Source organism: Phyllobates terribilis, unplaced genomic scaffold (assembly GCF_046119375.1).
Source record: "Phyllobates terribilis strain yellow unplaced genomic scaffold, ASM4611937v1 Scaffold_7__3_contigs__length_470593459, whole genome shotgun sequence".
Taxonomy (NCBI): Eukaryota; Metazoa; Chordata; class Amphibia; order Anura; family Dendrobatidae; genus Phyllobates; species Phyllobates terribilis.
Genome location: NW_027362767.1, coordinates 70,819,619 through 70,841,126, shown reverse-complemented (window position 1 = coordinate 70,841,126; position 21,508 = coordinate 70,819,619). Strand labels below are relative to the sequence as shown.

Below are 21,508 nucleotides of genomic sequence, written 5' to 3'. Positions count from 1 at the left end.
ATAGAATAATCATTTTAAAATGCAGTTTTTGCTGTCATTTCCTAGAGAGTCTATAAATCAAACAATGAAAGGTTCCTTTTTTTTCCCAAAAAGAAATCTCTTAGGTAGGACTAAAGCTGACCACTGACTCTTCACATGCCACCTTTGTAAAAAATGATCCATGCTGCTCATTGTATAAAATGACCTCCACATAAACTTGACATAAACAGTTTTGTAAGGGGAGAAAACAAGATACAAAAATTGTGAAAAAAGATAGGGCTTGATTACCATCTAAGGACCCTTTTTATTCACTGTTATTTTTATAAGCCCATGGCAGCCACTTGGTCACTTGGTTGGTGGGCATCCTTTGTGTTTACCAGGTTGTCTTTAGGCAGTAAAAGCTGGTTCTTTTGCATGTACACACCTAAAAAAGTAACATGGCTTTCATTACATACTTTCCTGCGCATGGACCCAACAAGGTGGCACACAGATTGGCTACGTATTAGGTATCCTTAGTCATTGGGAGTGTTGGCATATTATGGCTCTGTGAGGCACCATATAAGCTCGGTATGGGCTGTGGACAGATTGTTGGAAGTTTATTGGAAAGTATCTTTATCCATTGCTCTTCTCCTTTCTGAGAAAGCAACCGATCACCATGGCGCAGTATAAAAAAAGCCATTACCATAAGCCCTTGCCTACTCGTAACTGGCCGCACACAGCTTTCTTCCTAAACACTCCATGGTTTCCTAACATTACTGAATGTATTTCTTTATTACGTACTTTGAATGGTCGTTGGGAGTAAGCACTCGTTAATGTCAACTCTCCTTATTTACTTTGTTACATTTCCACAAGAGTTTCTCTTTGCAAACTGAAGAAGTTGGATATTCTAAAAGTCTCAAACTGGCCAATGTCTTATAGGACTGTACTCTGCCTCCTAATGTGGTATCTCTAGAGGGAACACAGTATTTGGGGAGAGGATATGTAGTCTTCTCTGATGTACCATTGTACCATTGGTGTCTATAACTATAGACATATTGGATGGGATTAAAGTAAGGAAAGAGTAAGGCTACTGGGAATATTAAAGTGAATCTGTCAGCAGGTTTCTGCTATTTAATCTGGGAGCAGCATGATGTAGGGGCAGAGAGCCTGATTCCAGGGATGTGTCACTTGTTCAGTAGCTTGCTGTAGTTTGAATACAATCAGTGTTTTATTAGCAGGAGATTACACTACAGACTAGATTTGAAGTGCCAGCCAGTCCAGCTAATCTGTGTAATCCCGCCCCCACCACTGATTGGTTACTTGCTAACAGTGTACACAGGAAGCTGCCAATCAGGTGTGTGGGTGGGGTTATACGCAGTTCAGCATTCAGTGCTCCTGTGCATCTACAACAGAGAAAACAGGGATTCTGTCAAAACTGCACCAAGCAGCCCAGTGATACATCGTGGGAATCAGGGTCCCTGACGTCACATTATATTGCTTTCAGATTATATAGCAAAAATCTGGAGACAGATTTCCTTTAAATAGTTATGCCCATCATTAAAAGTTATCACCTATCCAAAGCATCTCAAGAATAGGGCTCTCAAATGGTCCTAAAATAAAAGAGTGGCCACGCTTGCGTCCCATGACTCTATTCATTGTCTATGGAACTGCTGAAAGAAGTTTAGCAATGTATTCGGTTATCTCTGGCCACAGAATTTGCAAACACAGCTACACAGGATCGGTAAAGGTCTCAGTTGTTGAAACCCCACCGATCGACAAGTCATCATCACCTATTCCTTGGATATCTGATAGCGCTTTAGCTAAGGCTTCACCAAATGTTTCCCCTTTCTGTCTTTGTTCACATTTTGGCTGTTTTTTACATAGCAAAATTACAAGCACAAAAATAAGTCACGAGACGTCAAGTTGCACAAATGATTTTGGTTGCACGAATTGTCACCATGTAGCCCCCACCTTAATGTTGGGAATAACCCTTTAAAATTAATCCCTGAGAAAAAAAAGAGTAGAGAGCGCTTATTTTTTGCTGTGTCCACTTTTACATTTTCCTGTACAGTGGCGCTCCCAGCCAGGGGTCCATTCTGGCCAGGATCCTGGATTGATAAAACTGGGCAAACCCCTTTAAAAAAATAACAAAATAGTGGAGAGTTTTTAATTTTTATATAAGTGTAAAGAGCAATACATGGGGCCGTAAACAATCCTCTAGTAATTGTAGGACCAACTTCACACCAGAAAACTCTGGTAAAATACTTTGGAAAGTCACAAGTTTTTTGCACAACACGGAGTTATCTGAGAATGTTACGACTTTTATAGTTTTTACGACAGTTTCAAGCAGCTCCGCCAGTATGGGCAGAGTTTGGGAGGAGCCAGGACGGGACAGGGTATGGCTACACTCGCCTGCCAAATTCAGCAAAGGTGCCTTATCTCCTGGCCTGTTAAGCTGCACAGGTTGCACGCATCGTGCGCCCACTCCTGTATCACAATGTTTGATACCTTTATTAAGGCGGCCACTGAAATTATTTAGGCTGCATACAGATATAAAAACGCGGCTGCGTGAAACTGGCCTTAAGGCCGGTTTCACATGTCCGCATATTTCCGGTACCGGAAAAACCTATACTGGAGATATCTGTGTCTGTGTGTCCTTGTGCAGCTGTGCAGCACATGTGTGCCCCTTCAGGAGCACATGTACCAGCGTTAGCGCTGTTCCCAAGCGCCGAGTGCTGAACGCTGCCCTCATCATGGTTCCCTGTTGGTGCTGCGATCTGTCCACCTGTAAAAATAAGAATAAAATAAAAAAATCCATATACTCAGCTGTCCTAAATATCCCCCGCCATAAGGGCTCTCTCAGTATTTCCGGTACGTGTGGTGACAGTTTCCACACGTACCGGAGACACTGACACACGCAGACCCATACAAATCTATGGGTCAGTGCACATGTCAGTGTGTTTCCACGGACCGTGCATCTGTGTCACCCACACGTAGACATGTCCATTTTTGGCCGGCAGTAAATCACACGGACCCATTCAAGTCAATGGGTGCATGTAAACATGTACCGCACACGAATGCCATCCGCGTGACACATACCGGTGTTTGGGAATCAGTGTACAGTTAGCGCTGTTCCCAAGCGCTGGGTGCTGAACGCTGCCCTCATCATATTCCCCTGCTGGTGCTGCGACTCCTTACTGGAGTTTATTCAGAAACTGTAGATTCAGCAAAAAAGTTATTCCTTTTTTATTGAAATCTCTATTTTTCTAATTATACCATATAATAGAATATTCAGACTTTGAGACAGTGAGGTCCTGGGTATTATTTCTTATAGGTAGTGATATCTGGGTACTGTTACTTACAGGCGGTGATGTCTGGGTACTGTTACTTACAGGCAGTGATGTCTGGGTACTGTTACTTACAGGCAGTGATGTCTGGGTACTGTTACTTACAGGCGGTGATGTCTGGGTACTGTTACTTACAGGCAGTGATGTCTGGGTACTGTTACTTACAGGCAGTGATGTCTGGGTACTGTTACTTAGAGGCAGTGATGTCTGGGTACTGTTACTTACAGGCGGTGATGTCTGGGTACTGTTACTTACAGGCGGTGATGTCTGGGTACTGTTACTTACAGGCGGTGATGTCTGGGTACTGTTACTTACAGGCAGTGATGTCTGGGTACTGTTACTTACAGGCAGTGATGTCTGGGTACTGTTACTTACAGGTAGTAATATCTGGGTACGGTTACTTACAGGCAGTGATGTCTGGGTACTGTTACTTACAGGCGGTGATGTCTGGGTACTGTTACTTACAGGCGGTGATGTCTGGGTACTGTTACTTACAGGCAGTGATGTCTGGGTACTGTTACTTACAGGCGGTGATGTCTGGGTACTGTTACTTACAGGCAGAGATGTCTGGGTACTGTTACTTACAGGCAGTGATGTCTGGGTACTGTTACTTACAGGCAGAGATGTCTGGGTACTGTTACTTACAGGCAGTGATGTCTGGGTTCTGTTACTTACAGGCGGTGATGTCTGGGTACTGTTACTTACAGGCGGTGATGTCTGGGTACTGTTACTTACAGGCGGTGATGTCTGGGTACTGTTACTTACAGGCGGTGATATCTGGCTACTGTTACTTACAGGCGGTGATATCTGGGTACTGTTACTTACAGGCAGTGATGTCTGGGTACTGTTACTTACAGGCAGTGATATCTGGGTACTGTTACTTACAGGCAGTGATGTCTGGGTACTGTTACTTACAGGCAGTGATGTCTGGGTACTGTTACTTACAGGCAGAGATGTCTGGGTACTGTTACTTACAGGCAGTGATGTCTGGGTACTGTTACTTACAGGCAGAGATGTCTGGGTACTGTTACTTACAGGCGGTGATGTCTGGGTTCTGTTACTTACAGGCGGTGATGTCTGGGTACTGTTACTTACAGGCGGTGATGTCTGGGTACTGTTACTTACAGGCGGTGATATCTGGCTACTGTTACTTACAGGCGGTGATATCTGGGTACTGTTACTTACAGGCAGTGATGTCTGGGTACTGTTACTTACAGGCAGTGATATCTGGGTACTGTTACTTACAGGCAGTGATGTCTGGGTACTGTTACTTACAGGCAGTGATATCTGGGTACTGTTACTTACAGGCAGTGATGTCTGGGTACTGTTACTTACAGGCGGTGATGTCTGGGTTCTGTTACTTACAGGCGGTGATGTCTGGGTACTGTTACTTACAGGCGGTGATGTCTGGGTACTGTTACTTACAGGCGGTGATATCTGGCTACTGTTACTTACAGGCGGTGATATCTGGGTACTGTTACTTACAGGCAGTGATGTCTGGGTACTGTTACTTACAGGCAGTGATGTCTGGGTACTGTTACTTACAGGCAGTGATGTCTGGGTACTGTTACTTACAGGCAGAGATGTCTGGGTACTGTTACTTACAGGCAGAGATGTCTGGGTACTGTTACTTACAGGCAGTGATGTCTGGGTACTGTTACTTACAGGCAGTGATGTCTAGGTTCTGTTACTTACAGGCGGTGATGTCTGGGTACTGTTACTTACAGGCGGTGATGTCTGGGTACTGTTACTTACAGGTGGTGATGTCTGGGTACTGTTACTTACAGGCGGTGATGTCTGGGTACTGTTACTTACAGGCAGTGATGTCTGGGTACTGTTACTTACAGGCAGTGATGTCTGGGTACTGTTACTTACAGGCAGTGATATCTGGGTACTGTTACTTACAGGCAGTGATGTCTGGGTACTGTTACTTACAGGCAGTGATATCTGGGTACTGTTACTTACAGGCAGTGATATCTGGGTACTGTTACTTACAGGCAGTGATATCTGGGTACTGTTACTTACAGGCAGTGATGTCTGGGTACTGTTACTTACAGGCAGTGATATCTGGGTACTGTTACTTACAGGCAGTGATGTCTGGGTACTGTTACTTACAGGCGGTGATGTCTGGGTTCTGTTACTTACAGGCGGTGATGTCTGGGTACGGTTACTTACAGGCGGTGATGTCTGGGTACTGTTACTTACAGGCAGTGATGTCTGGGTACTGTTACTTACAGGCGGTGATATCTGGCTACTGTTACTTACAGGCGGTGATATCTGGGTACTGTTACTTACAGGCAGTGATGTCTGGGTACTGTTACTTACAGGCAGTGATGTCTGGGTACTGTTACTTACAGGCAGAGATGTCTGGGTACTGTTACTTACAGGCAGTGATGTCTGGGTACTGTTACTTACAGGCAGAGATGTCTGGGTACTGTTACTTACAGGCAGTGATGTCTGGGTTCTGTTACTTACAGGCGGTGATGTTTGGGTACTGTTACTTACAGGCGGTGATGTCTGGGTACTGTTACTTACAGGCGGTGATGTCTGGGTACTGTTACTTACAGGCGGTGATGTCTGGGTACTGTTACTTACAGGCAGTGATATCTGGGTACTGTTACTTACAGGCAGTGATGTCTGGGTACTGTTACTTACAGGCAGTGATATCTGGGTACTGTTACTTACAGGCAGTGATATCTGGGTACTGTTACTTACAGGCAGTGATATCTGGGTACTGTTACTTACAGGCAGTGATGTCTGGGTACTGTTACTTACAGGCAGTGATATCTGGGTACTGTTACTTACAGGCAGTGATGTCTGGGTACTGTTACTTACAGGCAGTGATATCTGGGTACTGTTACTTACAGGCAGTGATGTCTGGGTACTGTTACTTACAGGCAGTGATATCTGGGTACTGTTACTTACAGGCAGTGATATCTGGGTACTGTTACTTACAGGCAGTGATATCTGGGTACTGTTACTTACAGGCAGTGATATCTGGGTACTGTTACTTACAGGCAGTGATGGCATATGACCTTACACATTTGGTGTACCAATGGCTAGAAAGTGATGTCACACGACATGACCTAGCTAATTTGGTGCAATATGGAAGCCCATATAATGCCACCTGATCACAGATTTCTCTATTAATAGGAAAAGCATAGGAAGCAGGTCTGTGATGTAGGATTTTGGTAACAATTACAAGGAAATAGTATTTTTATCTCTCTACATCTAATTCCTCATTTGCTGCACGCCACATTTATTTCTACATATCAGTTTATATGCCTCAGGGTCCATACTAAGACCACTGGTTCTTGTTGCCAGTACAAGCCCTGGACCTACTGGATCCACATACACAAATATCTACTAGTGAGTCCTCCTTGTCCTGTAGTACACAGACATTGTACCTGTGTACAGGTCTACTCATGCAAAAGGCCAATATGCATATTTAAAGGGGTTTTCCCACCAACAAAGTTAATTTTAATCAATAATTTAATCAATAGATCTTGGAATAATAATAAGTTCCACAATTGGATTTGTTTAAATAAAATGTCCCTGTGCTGAGATAATCTTATAAATGTGCCCCTGCTGTGTACTGTGTAATGGCTGTGTCTGACCGTGCAGGAACATGGTCTGATCATACCACAGCTCCTGGGCAGGGGAGGAAGCAAAAGAGTATACAGACATTACAGCAGGGGATCACAGCTGATTCTTTCTGTGAGGTAAAACATTGCTTAAAAACAGACAGTGAAATGTTTTACCTCACAGAAAGAATCAGCTGTGATTCCCTGCTGTCCTGTCTGTATACTCTTTTGCTTCCTCCCCTGCCCAGGAGCTGTGGTATGATCAGACCATGTTCCTGTACGGTCAGACACAGCCATTACACAGTACACAGCAGGGGCACATTTATAAGATTATCTCAGCACAGGAACATTTTTTTTAAACACATCCAATTGTGCAGCTTATTATTATTCCAAGATCTATTTATTAAAATGTTGATTAAAATTAACTTTGTTCGTGGGAAAACCCCTTTAAGGACTGGTCTTTTCACATAGCACTGATATTACTCTAAAGGGGTCGTTATAGTGAATCAGGCCCCGGAGTCCAGAGGGTCTTCTTGTCACATCAGGCCATTTAGGGCTCTGTATAAAAAGCTCCTGACAGCGGCCAATATAAGGACGCTGTATGCCATGGCCCATGTGATGTCCATAAGCTAGCCCAGAAAACAAAATAAATCAGGAGCAAGGAAAGATATATTTGTGCAGTGTCAGACTGAAGAACATTGGGCCCACCAGAGGATTTGATTCTGAGGGCCCACCTTCCTCCCTTACTCAAGAGCCCCATAGCAGCTGCAAGGTTTGCACTAAGAACTCTCCTGAAGGAGAAGCCAGGGCCCACCGGAGGATTCTCCGGTTCTCTGGTGGGCAAGTCCAACCCTGTATTTGTGCGGTTTGAAGGATGGGGGGCATCAAAATGTTGGCATTGGGCTCGGACTCTATAGTTATGCCAGTAATTTCACTTTTTTAAAAAAATATATATATTTTTTGAGCTGGTACTAACTAGCATAATCTTTACTATTAGTATTAAAATACTATTTATTATTAAATAAAAATGGAGAAAGAAAAATATAAACTATATAATACATGACACCTCCTGATCGCTCTCGGGCCAAGTATCCTTTCAAATGAATTCAGAATATTGAGTGATTATTCTTAAAAGCATCCTACAAAGTTGTAGTTCGTCTTTCCTTCAGATATCCAGGTCACTGCCCTAGCCCTGTATCTAGGTCCCCTGGCCACGGCACAATGAAGTGGTGACCCCCCTCTTTGGCCACCAGCCCTCCTACCCAGGAAATGCCACCAATCTAATGCAAATCATCACATATACAGCCATAAATACACCAACATGCATTAACAAAATTAATGAGTAGTAGAATATGCTAAAAGATATCATATAATGAAACGGAAATTCCATTTATTAGTGATAGAATATGTATTATTGCTACTTTCTATGTGAGAAGTCGGAGGCCCAGAGAACGTGACTATGAGTAGGTGTGGAGCTCTAGTACATTCTAGAAAAGCAGAGGCCGATCATCAATGAAAAAGGCTGGAAATGTGGAAAAAGCAGTAATCAATATAGAAGAATAACATTATACGCACACGTATATTTCTATTGCTTGTATATATGGTCGGCAGGGCCTTGCAGGCAGCGTTTTGCCTTGGGTTAGGCCTCTGCAGCAGGTAAAGGGTAAATTTGCATTATCACTACATGACAGAAATGAGAATGAGTGCTGTCACCATTGTTACCAAGGACTTGATGCCACCGTGCCAAGCAAAACGGGAGCAAAAACAGAATATTTATCACGACATCAATCATTAGCTTTTTATTTCCCCAATGGACACGTACATAATGCATGAATTTAGCATGACCCGGGAAATCTAGATCATTACATTGACAGGTTAATACACAATTGTTCAGTTCCCGGTAATGAATGAAACATTCATTGTCAGAGCTAGACACCGATTCTCCAGCAGCACAACAAAGGATGCAAGCAAAGACGTGATACTAAAAAAAAAAAATATGGCTGAACAGTAGACAGAGAGGGGAAGCTTCCCAAGCCACACCCAGACCCAATATTAAGAATCATTACAGCCCTGTCTTCGTCCTAAAATGAAGAATATCACTCTCATCCTCCTCACGCTGATGACCCTTATACTACATCACTGCAATGAATTATTTTATTTCCTCTTCTGTACAGAATTACAATATCACCCGACCTTCATATTCACCCACTAACATGTAGGTTTTCTTTGTGTAGCTGGCAGCCACGGATATTACAATGGGCGTGCCCCCCACTTCCCTAAAGGGAGTCCCTTTAAATATAATCCCAGGCCATTGTTTCTACAAATACCTAGTATTTTCCAGACCGCGACTAACGTGACATCCCAGGCAGCCATAACGAATCAGGACAGACGAGATAAAGCAAAATAGAGAAAAAGGCTAATATGCAATGCAAACGATTGATGAGGAATCTAAAAATGGATAAGGTGATGGAGAAGGAAAAAAGAAATAGAAATAAAAAGGAATGAATTGAAAAAAATGGATGTAGATGTCATTGTTTGTACCATGCACGACTGATGGTTCTGGCATCATTACCCTGGCATTTCCAGTTGCTCCAAAAACATTCCATCCTGGTGGAGTCGGCGCTGGCCTGCATTGCTGGGGGGCTTGGAGGGTCACTAGGGCTTTCTTCACAGGCAATGTGTTGTCGCTACAGCATTCCAAAGCATGTATAAGTGAGGGGTATCAGAGAGGCTACATGCACTAGCTACAGACTGATGCTCTAAGCAGAAGGGAGAGAAGGGGGAGGGCAGACTGGAGACGCTGCAGTCTTCACTGCAGCAAATCAGCATGGTGATGTGATTGCCTTGGGGATGTATCATTAGAAAAGGGATGCACAGTTGCCTTTGAACTGAAAAGCATTTGCTTAGAAGCTTTACGGCATCAAAAATCCATCATAAACACAAGGTTTTACATCACGGAAGGGACAATGTATCCATTCCATCCATCTCTAGAAATGATACAGACATGGAACACTCCTGGTTCCGGTGGAACAGTCTGATTTGTTTATTCCATCACTGCTGTTTTTTTGTAAAATATACACATAAAAGGTTTTCTCTAACCACTAATGGTCTGATGACTAATAATAATGATAATGAATAAATAATTATATATATATATTTACGTCACTTTTTCTCCTTATTGACAGAAGACATTGTGTATATTGAAAATTCATTTTTTATATTTGGATTGTTTTGTAACAATTATCAGATAATAGAATTTACACTGTGTTAATCATGACATTAGATCTTACGCACGTGGTGGTTTGACGACCTTAAAGAGTAACCGTCGTTTTAATTATTATTTTATAAATCAATACTATACATGAAAATAAGAAACTTTGTAATATATCAGAGAAATAATAATAATAATAATTTCTATTTTTATAGCGCCAACATATTCCGCAGCACTTTACATTTTAGAGGACTTGTACAGACAATAAAAGACATTACAGAATAACAATAATCACATAAATCAACAGATACCAGGAGGAGTGAGGACCCTCCTCGCAAGCTTACAATCTATGAGGAAATAGGGGAGACACAAAGGTGGATGGTAACAATTGCTTGTGTTGTACGGTCAACCATCAATGTAATAAATAGGGTAATTACATAATGCTGAATGAACCAGTCACCAATCTGCTTCTTTCTCCTGCAGGGCTGATCAGTCATTCTCAAAATTCTTGAATAATTAAAATGTTGGTTGCTCTTTAGCTTTTTGTTTTATTTGGTTGGGGGGAGTACCAAAATTATATGTTTTCTTCATAACACAGAAGTCTGTTTTTAATGTTTTTTTTAATAGGGCTAAATAATTATAAATACCATATATTGTTATTAATGAGTACTCACTTTCCATCCAATCTCACTGAGCTAGAGCTAATTAGCAAAGAAGAATGGGCAAAAGATTCAACCTCTAGATTTGCAGCAGGAATTGCATCAAAAAGGTGGTCCTACAAAATATTAACTCGGGGAGCTGAGGACCCGATCTGCTTCTAGATTGCAGGAGTTTTAATCTTGTAAAATACATGTACAACTACACTGTGTGCGGAATTATTAGGCAAGTTGTATTTTAGAGGACTATTTTTATTTTTGATCAACAACTATGTTCTCAATCAACCCAAAAGACTCATAAATATCCAAGCTTAATATTTTTGGAAGTTGGAGTGGTTTTTTTTTAGATTTGGCTATCTTAGGAGGATATCTGTTTGTGCAGGTAACTATTACTGTGCCGAATTATTAGGCAACTTAATAAAAAACAAATATAATCACATTTCACTTGTTTATTTTCACCAGATAAACCAATATCAGTGCACAAAATTTAGAAATAAACATTTCTGACATGCAAAAACAAAAACCAAAGATCAAAATCAGAGAATGACAGATCTCTCCAATGTGTGTGCATAGAGACCTGTCAATCACCTGGAGCTGATCGGGGAGAAGCCAGCCAGGGGCTGCACCGTACTAGTCAGGTATCTCCCTATAGTCCCTGCCAGCTCTTCAAACTATGCTTTCTCTACCTGGCTGCAATTGTGCCGCCAATTAATTCATGCTTCCTGTGGTTTGGACAGCATGAATCGACTGACTGGTTTCCTTAACAAGTAACTTGATTCAATGCTCCTAGGGAAGGAAGTCTTTTTAATATAACAAGTGTTGCAGGCGTGGACTTACCATTGATGCAACTGATCAACAGCCTAAAAGTTCAGGCCACCCATATCCACCTCTAAAGCAGCTCCTGTTATAGACACATTATTAGGCGGCATAGGGTAGGACCCATATCATGTTCTTGCACAGGTACTCTCTTCTGTTTGTGTCCCACCCCCTCCCCCGATGTGATGGAGTTTTCAACAATTTTTATTTTCTGTTGGATTTGTAGGGAATCCAAAAGAAACATACAGTTATATGAAAAAGTTTGGGCACCCCTATTAATCTTAAGCTTAATGTTTTATAAAAATTGGTGATTTGGCAACAGCTATTTCAGTTTGATATATGTAATAACTATTGGACACAGTACTGTTTCTGCCTTGAAATGAGGTTTATTGTACTAACAGAAAATGTGCAATCTGCATTCAAACAAAATTTGACAGGTGCATAAGTATGGGCACCTCACCAGAAAAGTGACAATAATATTTAGTAGATCCTCCTTTTGCAAAAATAACAGCCTCTAGTCGCTTCCTGTAGCTTTAATGAGTTCCTGGATCCTGGATGAAGGTATTTTTGACCATTCCTCTTTACAAAACAATTCCAGTTCAGTTAAGTTTGATGGTCGCCGAGCATGGACAGCCCTCTTCAAATGATCCCACAGATGTTCAATGATATTCAGGTCTGGGGACTGGGATGGCCATTCCAGAACATTGTAATTGTTCCTCTGCATGAATGCCTGAGTAGATTTGGAGCGGTGTTTTGGATCATTGTCTTGCTGAAAGATCCATCCCCTGCGTAACTTCAACTTTATCACTGATTCTTGAACATTATTGTCAAGAATCTGCTGATACTGAGTGGAATCCATGCGTCCCTCAACTTTAACATGATTCCCGGTGCCGGCATTGGCCACACAGCCCCAAAGCATGATGGAACCTCCACCAAATTTTACTGTGGGTAGCAAGTGTTTTTCTTGGAATGCTGTGTTTTTTTGCCTCCATGCATAATGCCTTTTTGTATGACCAAACAACTCAATTTTGGTTTCATCAGTCCACAGGACCTTCTTCCAAAAAGAAATTGGCTTCTCCAAATGTGCTTTTGCATACCTCAGCCGACTCCGTTTGTGGCGTGCTTGCAGAAACGGCTTCTTTCGCATCACTCTCCCATACAGCTTCTCCTTGTGCAAAGTGCGTTGTATAGTTGACCGATGCACAGTGACACCATCTGCAGCAAGTTGATGCTGCAGCTCTCTGGAGGTGGTCTGAGGATTGTCCTTGACTGATATCACCATTCTTCTTCTCTGCCTTTCTAATGTTTTTCTTGGCCTGCCACTTCTGGCCTTAACAAGAACGGTCCCTGTGTTCTTCCATTTCCTTACTATGTTCCTCACAGTGGAAACTGACAGGTTAAATCTCTGAGACAGCTTTTTGTATCCTTCCCCTGAACAACTATGTTGAATAATCTTTGTTTTCAGATCATTTGACAGTTGTTTTGAGGAGCCCATGATGCCACTCTTCAGAGGAGATTCAAACAGGAGAACAACTTGCAAGTGGCCACTTTAAGTAGCTTTTCTCATGATTGCATACATCTGGCTATGCAGTTCAAAGCTCAATGAGGTTACAAAACCAAAAAAAGTGCTTTAGTAAGTCAGTAAAAAGTAGGTAGGAGTATTTAAAACAAGAAAATGCTAAGGGTGCCCATACTTATGCACCTGTCAAATTTTGTTTGAATGCAGATTGCACATTTTCTGTTAGTACAATAAACCTCATTTCAAGGCAGAAACATTACTGTGTCCAACAGTTATTACATATAACAGTTATTACATATATCCCGCAATTTCCTCCGGGATAAATAAAGTATATCTTATCTTATCTTATCTTATCTTATCTTATATATCAAACTGAAATAGCTGTTGCAAAAACACCAATTTTTATAAAACATTAAGCTTAAGATTAATAGGGGTGCCCAAACTTTTTCATATAACTGTATCTATATATGAAACTGAATGCATCTTAAAGTCTGGTCCCAGGTCCCTCTGTATACAGTATACCCTACTACAACACGGAGTCAGCTGTTATATGGCAGTGTGCATGAAGTTAATGAGGATTTACAAGAAGCACATTTAGTGCACTGATTGGGTTAACTCTTTATGAGCATCTTACACATTTTCCCTTCTTGTCAGATAAAGTGGTTTGTGAAAGTATTCACCCCGTTTGGCATTTTTCTTGTTTTGCTACCTCACAACCTGGAATTTCATTGTTTTGAGGGTTTGCATCAGTTCATGTAAAGATCATGCCTACAACTGTGAACACTTGGTTTTCTTTTTATTGTGAAGCAAATAACTGAAAACATCAGTGTGTATAACTATTCAACCACCCTAAAGTCAGTACTTTGTAGAGCCTCTTTTTTGTGACAATAGAAGCTGCAAGTCGCTTTTGATAAGTCTATGTGCTTTCCACATCTTGCCACTGGGATTTTTGCTCATTCCTCAAGGTAAAACTGCTCCAGCTCCTTCAAATTAGATGGTTTCCTCTGGTGAACAGCAATCTTCAAGTCTGATCTCAATTGGATTAAGGTCTGGGCTTTGACTCGGCCACTCCAAAACATTTACACATTTCCCATTAAACCACTCAAGTGTTGCTGTAGCAGTATGCTTTGGGTCATTGTCTAGTTAGAAGCTGAATCTCCGTCCCAGTCTCAAATCACTGACAGACTTACATTTTGGGGGTTTTGCCCAAAAATATCCCTGCATTTCGCACAATCCATCTTTCCCTCGACTCAGACCATTTTCCCTGTCCCTGCTGCCGAAAAACATTCCCACCGCATGATGCTGCCACCACCATGTTTCACTGTGGGGATGATGTTCTTGGATGATGAGCTGTGTTGGTTTGTCACCAGACATAGTGTTTACCTTGGTGGCCAAAAAGTTAAATTTTGGTCTCATCTGACCACAGCACCTTCCTCCATACATTTGGGGGATCTCCCACATGCCTTTTGGCAAACTCAAAAGGAGCCTTACAGTTTTTGTGTTTAAGTAAAGGCTTTTTTTCTGCCCACTCTTCCATAAATGCCACCTCTATGGAGTGTACGGCTTATTGTGGTCATATGGACTGATACTCCAGTCTCTGCTTGAGAACTCTGCAGCTCCTTCAGGCTTACCTTTGGTCTCTGTGCTGCCTCTCTGATTAATGCCCTCCTTGCCCGTGCTGAGAGTTTTGGTGGGCGGCCCTCTCTTGGCAGGTTTGTTGTGGTACCATGTTTTTTCCATTTGATGATGATGGATTGGATGGTGCTCCGGTACTATGGCACAAGAGATGGCCTGGGGATGTTCAGTCCAAGACCAAGCTATGCTCAATTCCATGCGAAGGAGAGTGTTTCTCTTCGGACGAGCACTATATGATATACTGGACAAAGCGGCAGACGGGAAGAAAGGATTTCCCAGTGTGTCCATGCCACAGTGTAGGATAGGAATTGCTTTTGTAAAAGAAGGAACAACCGTAACAAATCCCCTAGGGCAGTGGTCCCCAACCTTTTTTGCACCAGGGACCGGCTTGAAGCAAGATCATTTTTCCATGGCCCAGCAAGGAGGGGGTGGGGTGGGCGGGGCTTTGGTCAAATGGGGGCGGGGTAATGGAGGGATTTGGAGTTTAGTGCATACTTATCATATAGTGTAGACCAGGTCCCCGCCAGGAGCTATGCCAGGAGCCCCACATAATGTGCTGTGCCAGGAGCCGCATCACTGAGGCCCCATCACGCCCTGCAGCAGGACAGGGCAGCTGTCCTGACAGCTGCTGTTCAGCTGCATTTACTTCATCCCAGGGGCGGACACAGACTGTAGTGGGCCCCTGTGCAAGAAATTTTTGGGGCCCCCCCTGCCCTTCATAAGGCAACAAAGTTATGTAAACATAACCCCCCCATGTGCATCTCTCAACCCCCATTGGCAGCTCACCCCCCGTGCATCTCTCATCCCCCTCCGTGCATCTCTCATCCCCCTCCGTGCATCTCTCATCCCCCTCCGTGCATCTCTCATCCACCCCCCGTGCATCTCTCATCCCCTCCGTGCATCTCGCATCCCCCCGTGCATCTCTCATCCCCCCCGTGTATCTCTCATCCCCCCCGTGTATCTCTCATCCCCCCCGTGCATCTCTCATCCCCCCCGTGCATCTCTCATCCCCCCGTGCATCTCTCACCCCCCCGTGCATCTCTCATCTCTCCCCTCCCCCCATGTGCATCTCTCATCTCTCCCCTCCCCCCATGTGCATCTCTCATCTCTCCCCTCCCCCCCATGTGCATCTCTCATATCTCCCCTCCCCCCCATGTGCATCTCTCCCCTCCCCCCACGTGCATCTCTCATCTCTCCCCTCCCCCCATGTGCATCTCTCATCTCTCCCCTCCCCCCATGTGCATCTCTCATCTCTCCCCTCCACCCCATGTGCATCTCTCATCTCTCCCCTCCCCCATGTGCATCTCTCATCTCTCCCCTCCCCCATGTGCATCTCTCATCTCTCCCCTCCCCCATGTGCATCTCTTATCTCTCCCCCCCCATGTGCATCTCTCATCTCTCCTCTCCCCCCCATGTGCATCTCTCATCTCTCCCCTCCCCCGTCACATGACCGGAAGTCAGAGGAATTATGAAATGTCCTGGACCCGCCGCTTTGCATGGGGCCGGGGGCCCCATGAGGAGAGAGACGCACAAGAGGGGGCTCCGAGGGGGCTCCTACCGGCCGGGCCCCCATACTGGAGTCAGGGCAGTCATGCCCTGATGGCGGCCCTGCTGGAGGCTGGAGGGGCCCCCTCTCCCTCGGGGCCCCCGTTCAATGAACCGGCTGCACGGGTGGTAGTTCCGCCCCTGCTTCATCCTGCTTCAGGACCTGTGGTGACATCACAGTTATGTACCTTGATGTCATCACAGGTCCTCTACAGGTCTACCCTGCGGGAGTCTAGAACAGCGGGCAGCATCCACCCCACACAGTGTGCTCTGAGCCACCGCAGACCAGAGCACACTGTCAATGTTTAGTGATTGTCTGTGGCGGTGCCGCGGACCGGCTGAAAAACCCCAACGGCCCGGTCCTGGTCCGCGGACCGGCGGTTGGGGACCTCTGCCCTAGGGAACAGGGGAAATGGAAGGAGAGGAAGCCAAAAAGTGGAGGCTTCATGTTCGGGGACCTTTCCTCTGAGGCTAGAAAGCCTTCCAAGTGACGGGCTTCTCCATGTAGGAGGAAGGCTATCCCACTTCCTGCCTGCCTGGGAGAAGATTTCATCCAGCGCCTGGATTCTGGGAATAATATGATCAGGGTTAAAACTGGAGTTCAAATCTGTTCCTCTGCACACCTTCAGAATATCATCCCCCAGGGGTCCCAGGGAAGTTTTGAATCTGGAGATGGAAGTTTTAAATTTGGTGCAGAAGCAAGTCCTGACGGAGGTGACAGTACAGGAGCAAGGAAAGGGATTCTATTCTCCACTATTCCTAATAAAAAACAGATGGCACCTTCAGGACCATAGTGAACCTGAAAGGGCTGAACAAATTTCTTGTCTGGGTTGCATTAACAGAAGCATAGAGTCTAGATCACGTGAAGTAATTATCCCCCTCTGCTCCTCCTTGGTCAGACCTCATCAGGAATACTGTGTCCAGTTCTGGACACCACATTTTAAAAATGACATGATGAAACTGGAGCAAGTTCAGAGAAGAGCCACCAGGATGGTGAGCGGTCTGCAAGCAATGTTCTATGAGGAAAGGTTAGAGGATTTGGGAATGTTTAGCTTGAAAAAGAGAAGACTGAGAGGAGACTTAATAGCTGTCTACAAATATCTCAAGGGCTGTCACATTGTAGAAGGATCATCTTTATTCTCATTTGCACAAGGAAAGACTAGAAGCAATGGGATGAAACTGAAAGAGAGAAGATACAGATTAGATATTAGAAAAAACTTTTTGACAGAGAGGGTGATCAATGAGTGGAACAGGCGGCCACGAGAGGTGGTGAGTTCTCCTTCAATGGACATCTTCATAAAGCGGCTGGACAGACATATGTCTGAGATGGTTTAGTGAATCCGGCAGTGAGCAGGGGGTTGGACACGATGACTAGGTGAAAAGCCGAGATGGGTGAATACTTTCACAAGCCACTGTACTTCTTACAATTAATTTATGGATTTCATTGTGAACGGAATAAATCATCAATTAAATCAGACAATGAGTAAATCAAACGGATGAACATTAGACATAGTGTCATATGTTAATGAGCAATGTCATAACGTGGTGGTGCAGTGTCTGTGTCACGGGGATCCCGTGACAGAGAGGGGCCAGAAGATTGTGGCGTCTAGTTACACAAACTCCTGCACTTATTAGAACTGCTTCACCATCCTATTAAACAGTGTAGGTTTTCATTGCTCTGTCATGGAAAGAGTTAATCCGTTCAGTTGATCTCCTAGAGCTCTCCTTCCTGAATTGTCTCACCTGTTCTGTGTTGGTCACTCCCCTCTGATATATAAGCTTGCAAGTGGCACTTGGGAGTTGCCAGTGATAGTTCTACTTTCTGGTTTGGTGGTGAAGGAGAAAGTTCAGTGATTGGAATTGGCGGTCAGAGTTTTTTTTGGAGTGGGGGAGGGATGAGATAAGGGTTAAGTTAGGAACATAGCTAGGTACGAGACCCCGGCGTCTCCACCATCCGGGGTAATCTGGGGGACAGGGATAGACTGGGGCACCCCTAGATTTGAGGGATCGGGTAGGTGCCCCCAGTCCCTAGTCACTACGTGACAGTCTGCTGTGCTTTAGTTTAAGATCCGTTTACATGTACTGACCTGTGGAACTAAATGAATGCCAATCAATAAATATTTTCAAATTGACGGTCATTTAATAGGCAGACTATGCACACTGAATTATCTGTAATAGTTCTCGGCAGATCTTGTCCTGTTTACACAGGACGATGAGCTACCAAGAATGATGCACCATAGAGAATTTTCCTCTGACAACAATCGTTTTGCAGCCTGTTTACTGAAAGATTATCATGAAACGAGCTTTCCTACAAATGGTCACACTCGATCTTTCAGTGTTCACGCTCCTCTTAGTCTGCCTGTATTGTGATATTTCCTTGTCTGCCCTACTTTGTTGTTCTAGTATCCTAGCCCTATTTCTGGGCACCCAAAATCTGATGAAGAGATAAAGCTGAAAGGGCAAAGATGATGATGGAGGCAAAATTAATTTGAGTCCTTCCATAGTGTAATGGGGCAAAGGATGTTTATTTTTTTGTGCATGTCCAGTTGTGTGTTTCTGTATCGGTTAATAACTTTTTCAACCTACTCATCTACCTGACTACCTCTTGAAGCTCATCAAGAGAATGCCAAGAGTGTGCAAAGCAGTCATCAAAGCAAAAGGTGGCTACTTTGAAGAACCTAGAATATAAGACATATTTTCAGTTGTTTCACACTTTTTTGTTAAGTAAATAATTCCACATGTGTTAATTCATAGTTTTGATGCCTTCAGTGTGAATGTACAATTTTCATAGTCATGAAAATACAGAAAAATCTTTAAATGAGAAGGTGTGTCCAAACTTTTGGTCTGTACTATAGAGAGAGAGAGAGAGAGAGAGAGAGAGAGAGATATGTAAATGTTCGTTTGTTCAAAATCTTAAATCTCAGACAGTTCTTCACCGATTGCTTTGAAATTTTAACACAACGTTGCATTCGAATACACGCATGTTTTTATACACCTACTATGTTTTTATATACCAGCTGTTGGACGTAAAAGCAACAGCGACTTACGAGCTCAGTCCCAGGCTGACTCTCCCCGGCCGCCCGGCATTCTCCCCCCTCAGTGACATCTCATTCATAAACCCTTCTCCTTCATTCGTCTCCGCCGCTGCCTGTGCTCTGCTCCTGTCCTCCGTGGGGGTTGGGGGGAAGGGGAATGACGAGACCGTCTGGTCGAGGCCGAAAGACGCTGCTGCTCATCACCACCACCGCCTGAGAGGCAGCCGCCTCTGCTCTCCGACACTGCTCCTGCTGTGGCTTCTTCTTCTCTGGCAGGTGAGCCTTATTTCCGACTGTGCAACAAGTGGGGGAGGGAGGGAAGGAATATATAGGTGGCAGTGGCACTAGTGTTGAGCAAATCCGGAGGCCTCAATGGTATCACTTGATCTGAGCACTTCACTTAAAGGGACGTTCTCATGTTTGAAAATGATCTCCTATCCAAAGGACAGAGGCTAACTTTCCAATCGCTGGTTGTATGACCGCCGTAGTACTCACCGATCGAGAGTTGGGGCTCTGAAGACCCCTAGCTGAATGGAGTGGAGGTCGATTCTGCGCACTACCGCTCTAGTCATTGTAATAGGAGAGCCGGAGATTAGCCAAATGCTGCATTTGTCAGTCTCCGGGCTCCCTTAAGAATTCAGTGTGCATGATCGACCTCCGCTCCATTCAGCCGGGGGTCTTTAGAGCCCCGGTTCCCGGAATCCACCCTGGTCGGACCACCAGCAATTGGAAAGTTATCCCCGATCCAGTGTATAGCGGATAGCTTTTAATCTGGAAAATGCCCCTTAAAAGAACACAGTACTGTCTTCAAATTACTATCAGGGCTGATTTTGGAGATGAGGTTAGGACAATAAGGGGAGGAGATATTAATGTGGTTACATGTTAAAAATTGTTTCTCCATGTGCTTCTTAAAGGGGTTGTCCTCCGTTTGGGACATTTTTGTTTTCTTACTTAAATGCTTGTATTTTTGGCTAAAAAAAAAATAATTTTTTTGTAATTGGGTTTTGTTAAAAAAATGTCACCGTTTTGTCTTCTATATCCTCCGTATTGCTCCGTCTATTGCTGACCGCAGAATAAGTTAACTGAGAATCTGTCAGTGAGCTCATTCTGATAGTCCAATGAAACAGTTTGTAACTCTTTTATCTGTCTTTTTTTTTTTAGCTCTTCGGAGTATTTCTGTGGCTGGTCAAGAAGGACATAGGATTATTTGTATAACCCTGATTGTTGTCTTCTGTTGGTCTATGGAACAATGAATGTTTGCTAAATATGTTGATTAACCATTGTGTGGATTCTGTGGCTTGTTGACTCACAAAACAGGAGGACAAACTACGTAAATTGATTAAATGCACAAACAATGAGCCCTGAGCCCTGTGAGTAATGCCCTCCCTAACCTCTTACCTGTGAATGTGTACTTGAAAGGACAACTGTAACTATTTTAAGGGACGTGTGCATCTGTAGCAGTCAGACTTGAAACAGAGATTGGAAAGAGACTTTAGAGGGAGAATCAAAGATCAGACTTTCTGAGACCATCAGCTTGGAGACACAGACACAAATAGACACAGATTTGGATTTTACATGATTCCGGCCTAAAGGTATATGGACCTGACTGGAAAGATATGGATCTGCTCCATTGACCATCAGAGAGCCCATGGATACATTTGGGGAGACCAGGAAGGGATGATGAAGTCACCTGGCCCCATGGATATCTTGTTTGGGGTTGCCAGGTGGGACCCTCCGGTCGCCTGGAACCCATGGAAACTCTCGGAGAGGCCAGATTGGGACCAGCTGGTCATCTGGCCCCATGGCAACTCACGGTGAGGCCATTGTGGCACCCGCGGGTCTCCTGGCCTTGTACCTCGATGGACTGTCAGCGTCCTAAGCTTGTCACTACCTTCTCTCTGTGGGGGCCCGCCAGAAGTGGGGGGGCCACTGGATGACATAGTTGGCCCTGGAAGTCCCAAAGTCACAGCTGTTCTATCCCAGCCAGGCGGGCGGAGCGGAAGGGTGAGACTGTGTCTTGTTGTACCATCTTGGGTATTTGCTGGGACTGTTCTATGTGTTTATTGTCCGTTTGGTGGTTCAATAAAGTATTGCCACACTGTTTTATCCTCCCCCTGTGCTGTGTGAGTAGTATTACACCCATGGAAGACCCCGTGTCTTCACATAAAGTAATGGCTTAATGCTAAGAAATGTTTTATGTTT

The 21,508-nt window shown here is 44.0% G+C and overlaps 1 protein-coding gene across 2 annotated transcripts in view; it reads right to left on the bottom strand.

Annotated features, from left to right (window-relative positions):
* Positions 1-21,508, bottom strand: part of RTN1 (reticulon 1) — a 268,041-nt gene that overhangs the window by 14,021 nt on the left and 232,512 nt on the right. The window contains exon 1 of one of the 2 annotated variants that reach the window (XM_073638742.1): positions 9,462-9,731. The exons of the other annotated variant lie outside the window; for it this stretch is intronic. Within the exon in view, the coding sequence (XP_073494843.1) occupies positions 9,462-9,522 (61 nt within the window). The 5' untranslated portion in view covers positions 9,523-9,731. Of the gene's footprint in view, positions 1-9,461; positions 9,732-21,508 lie in introns of those variants that run through there. 2 annotated transcript variants of the gene reach the window in all.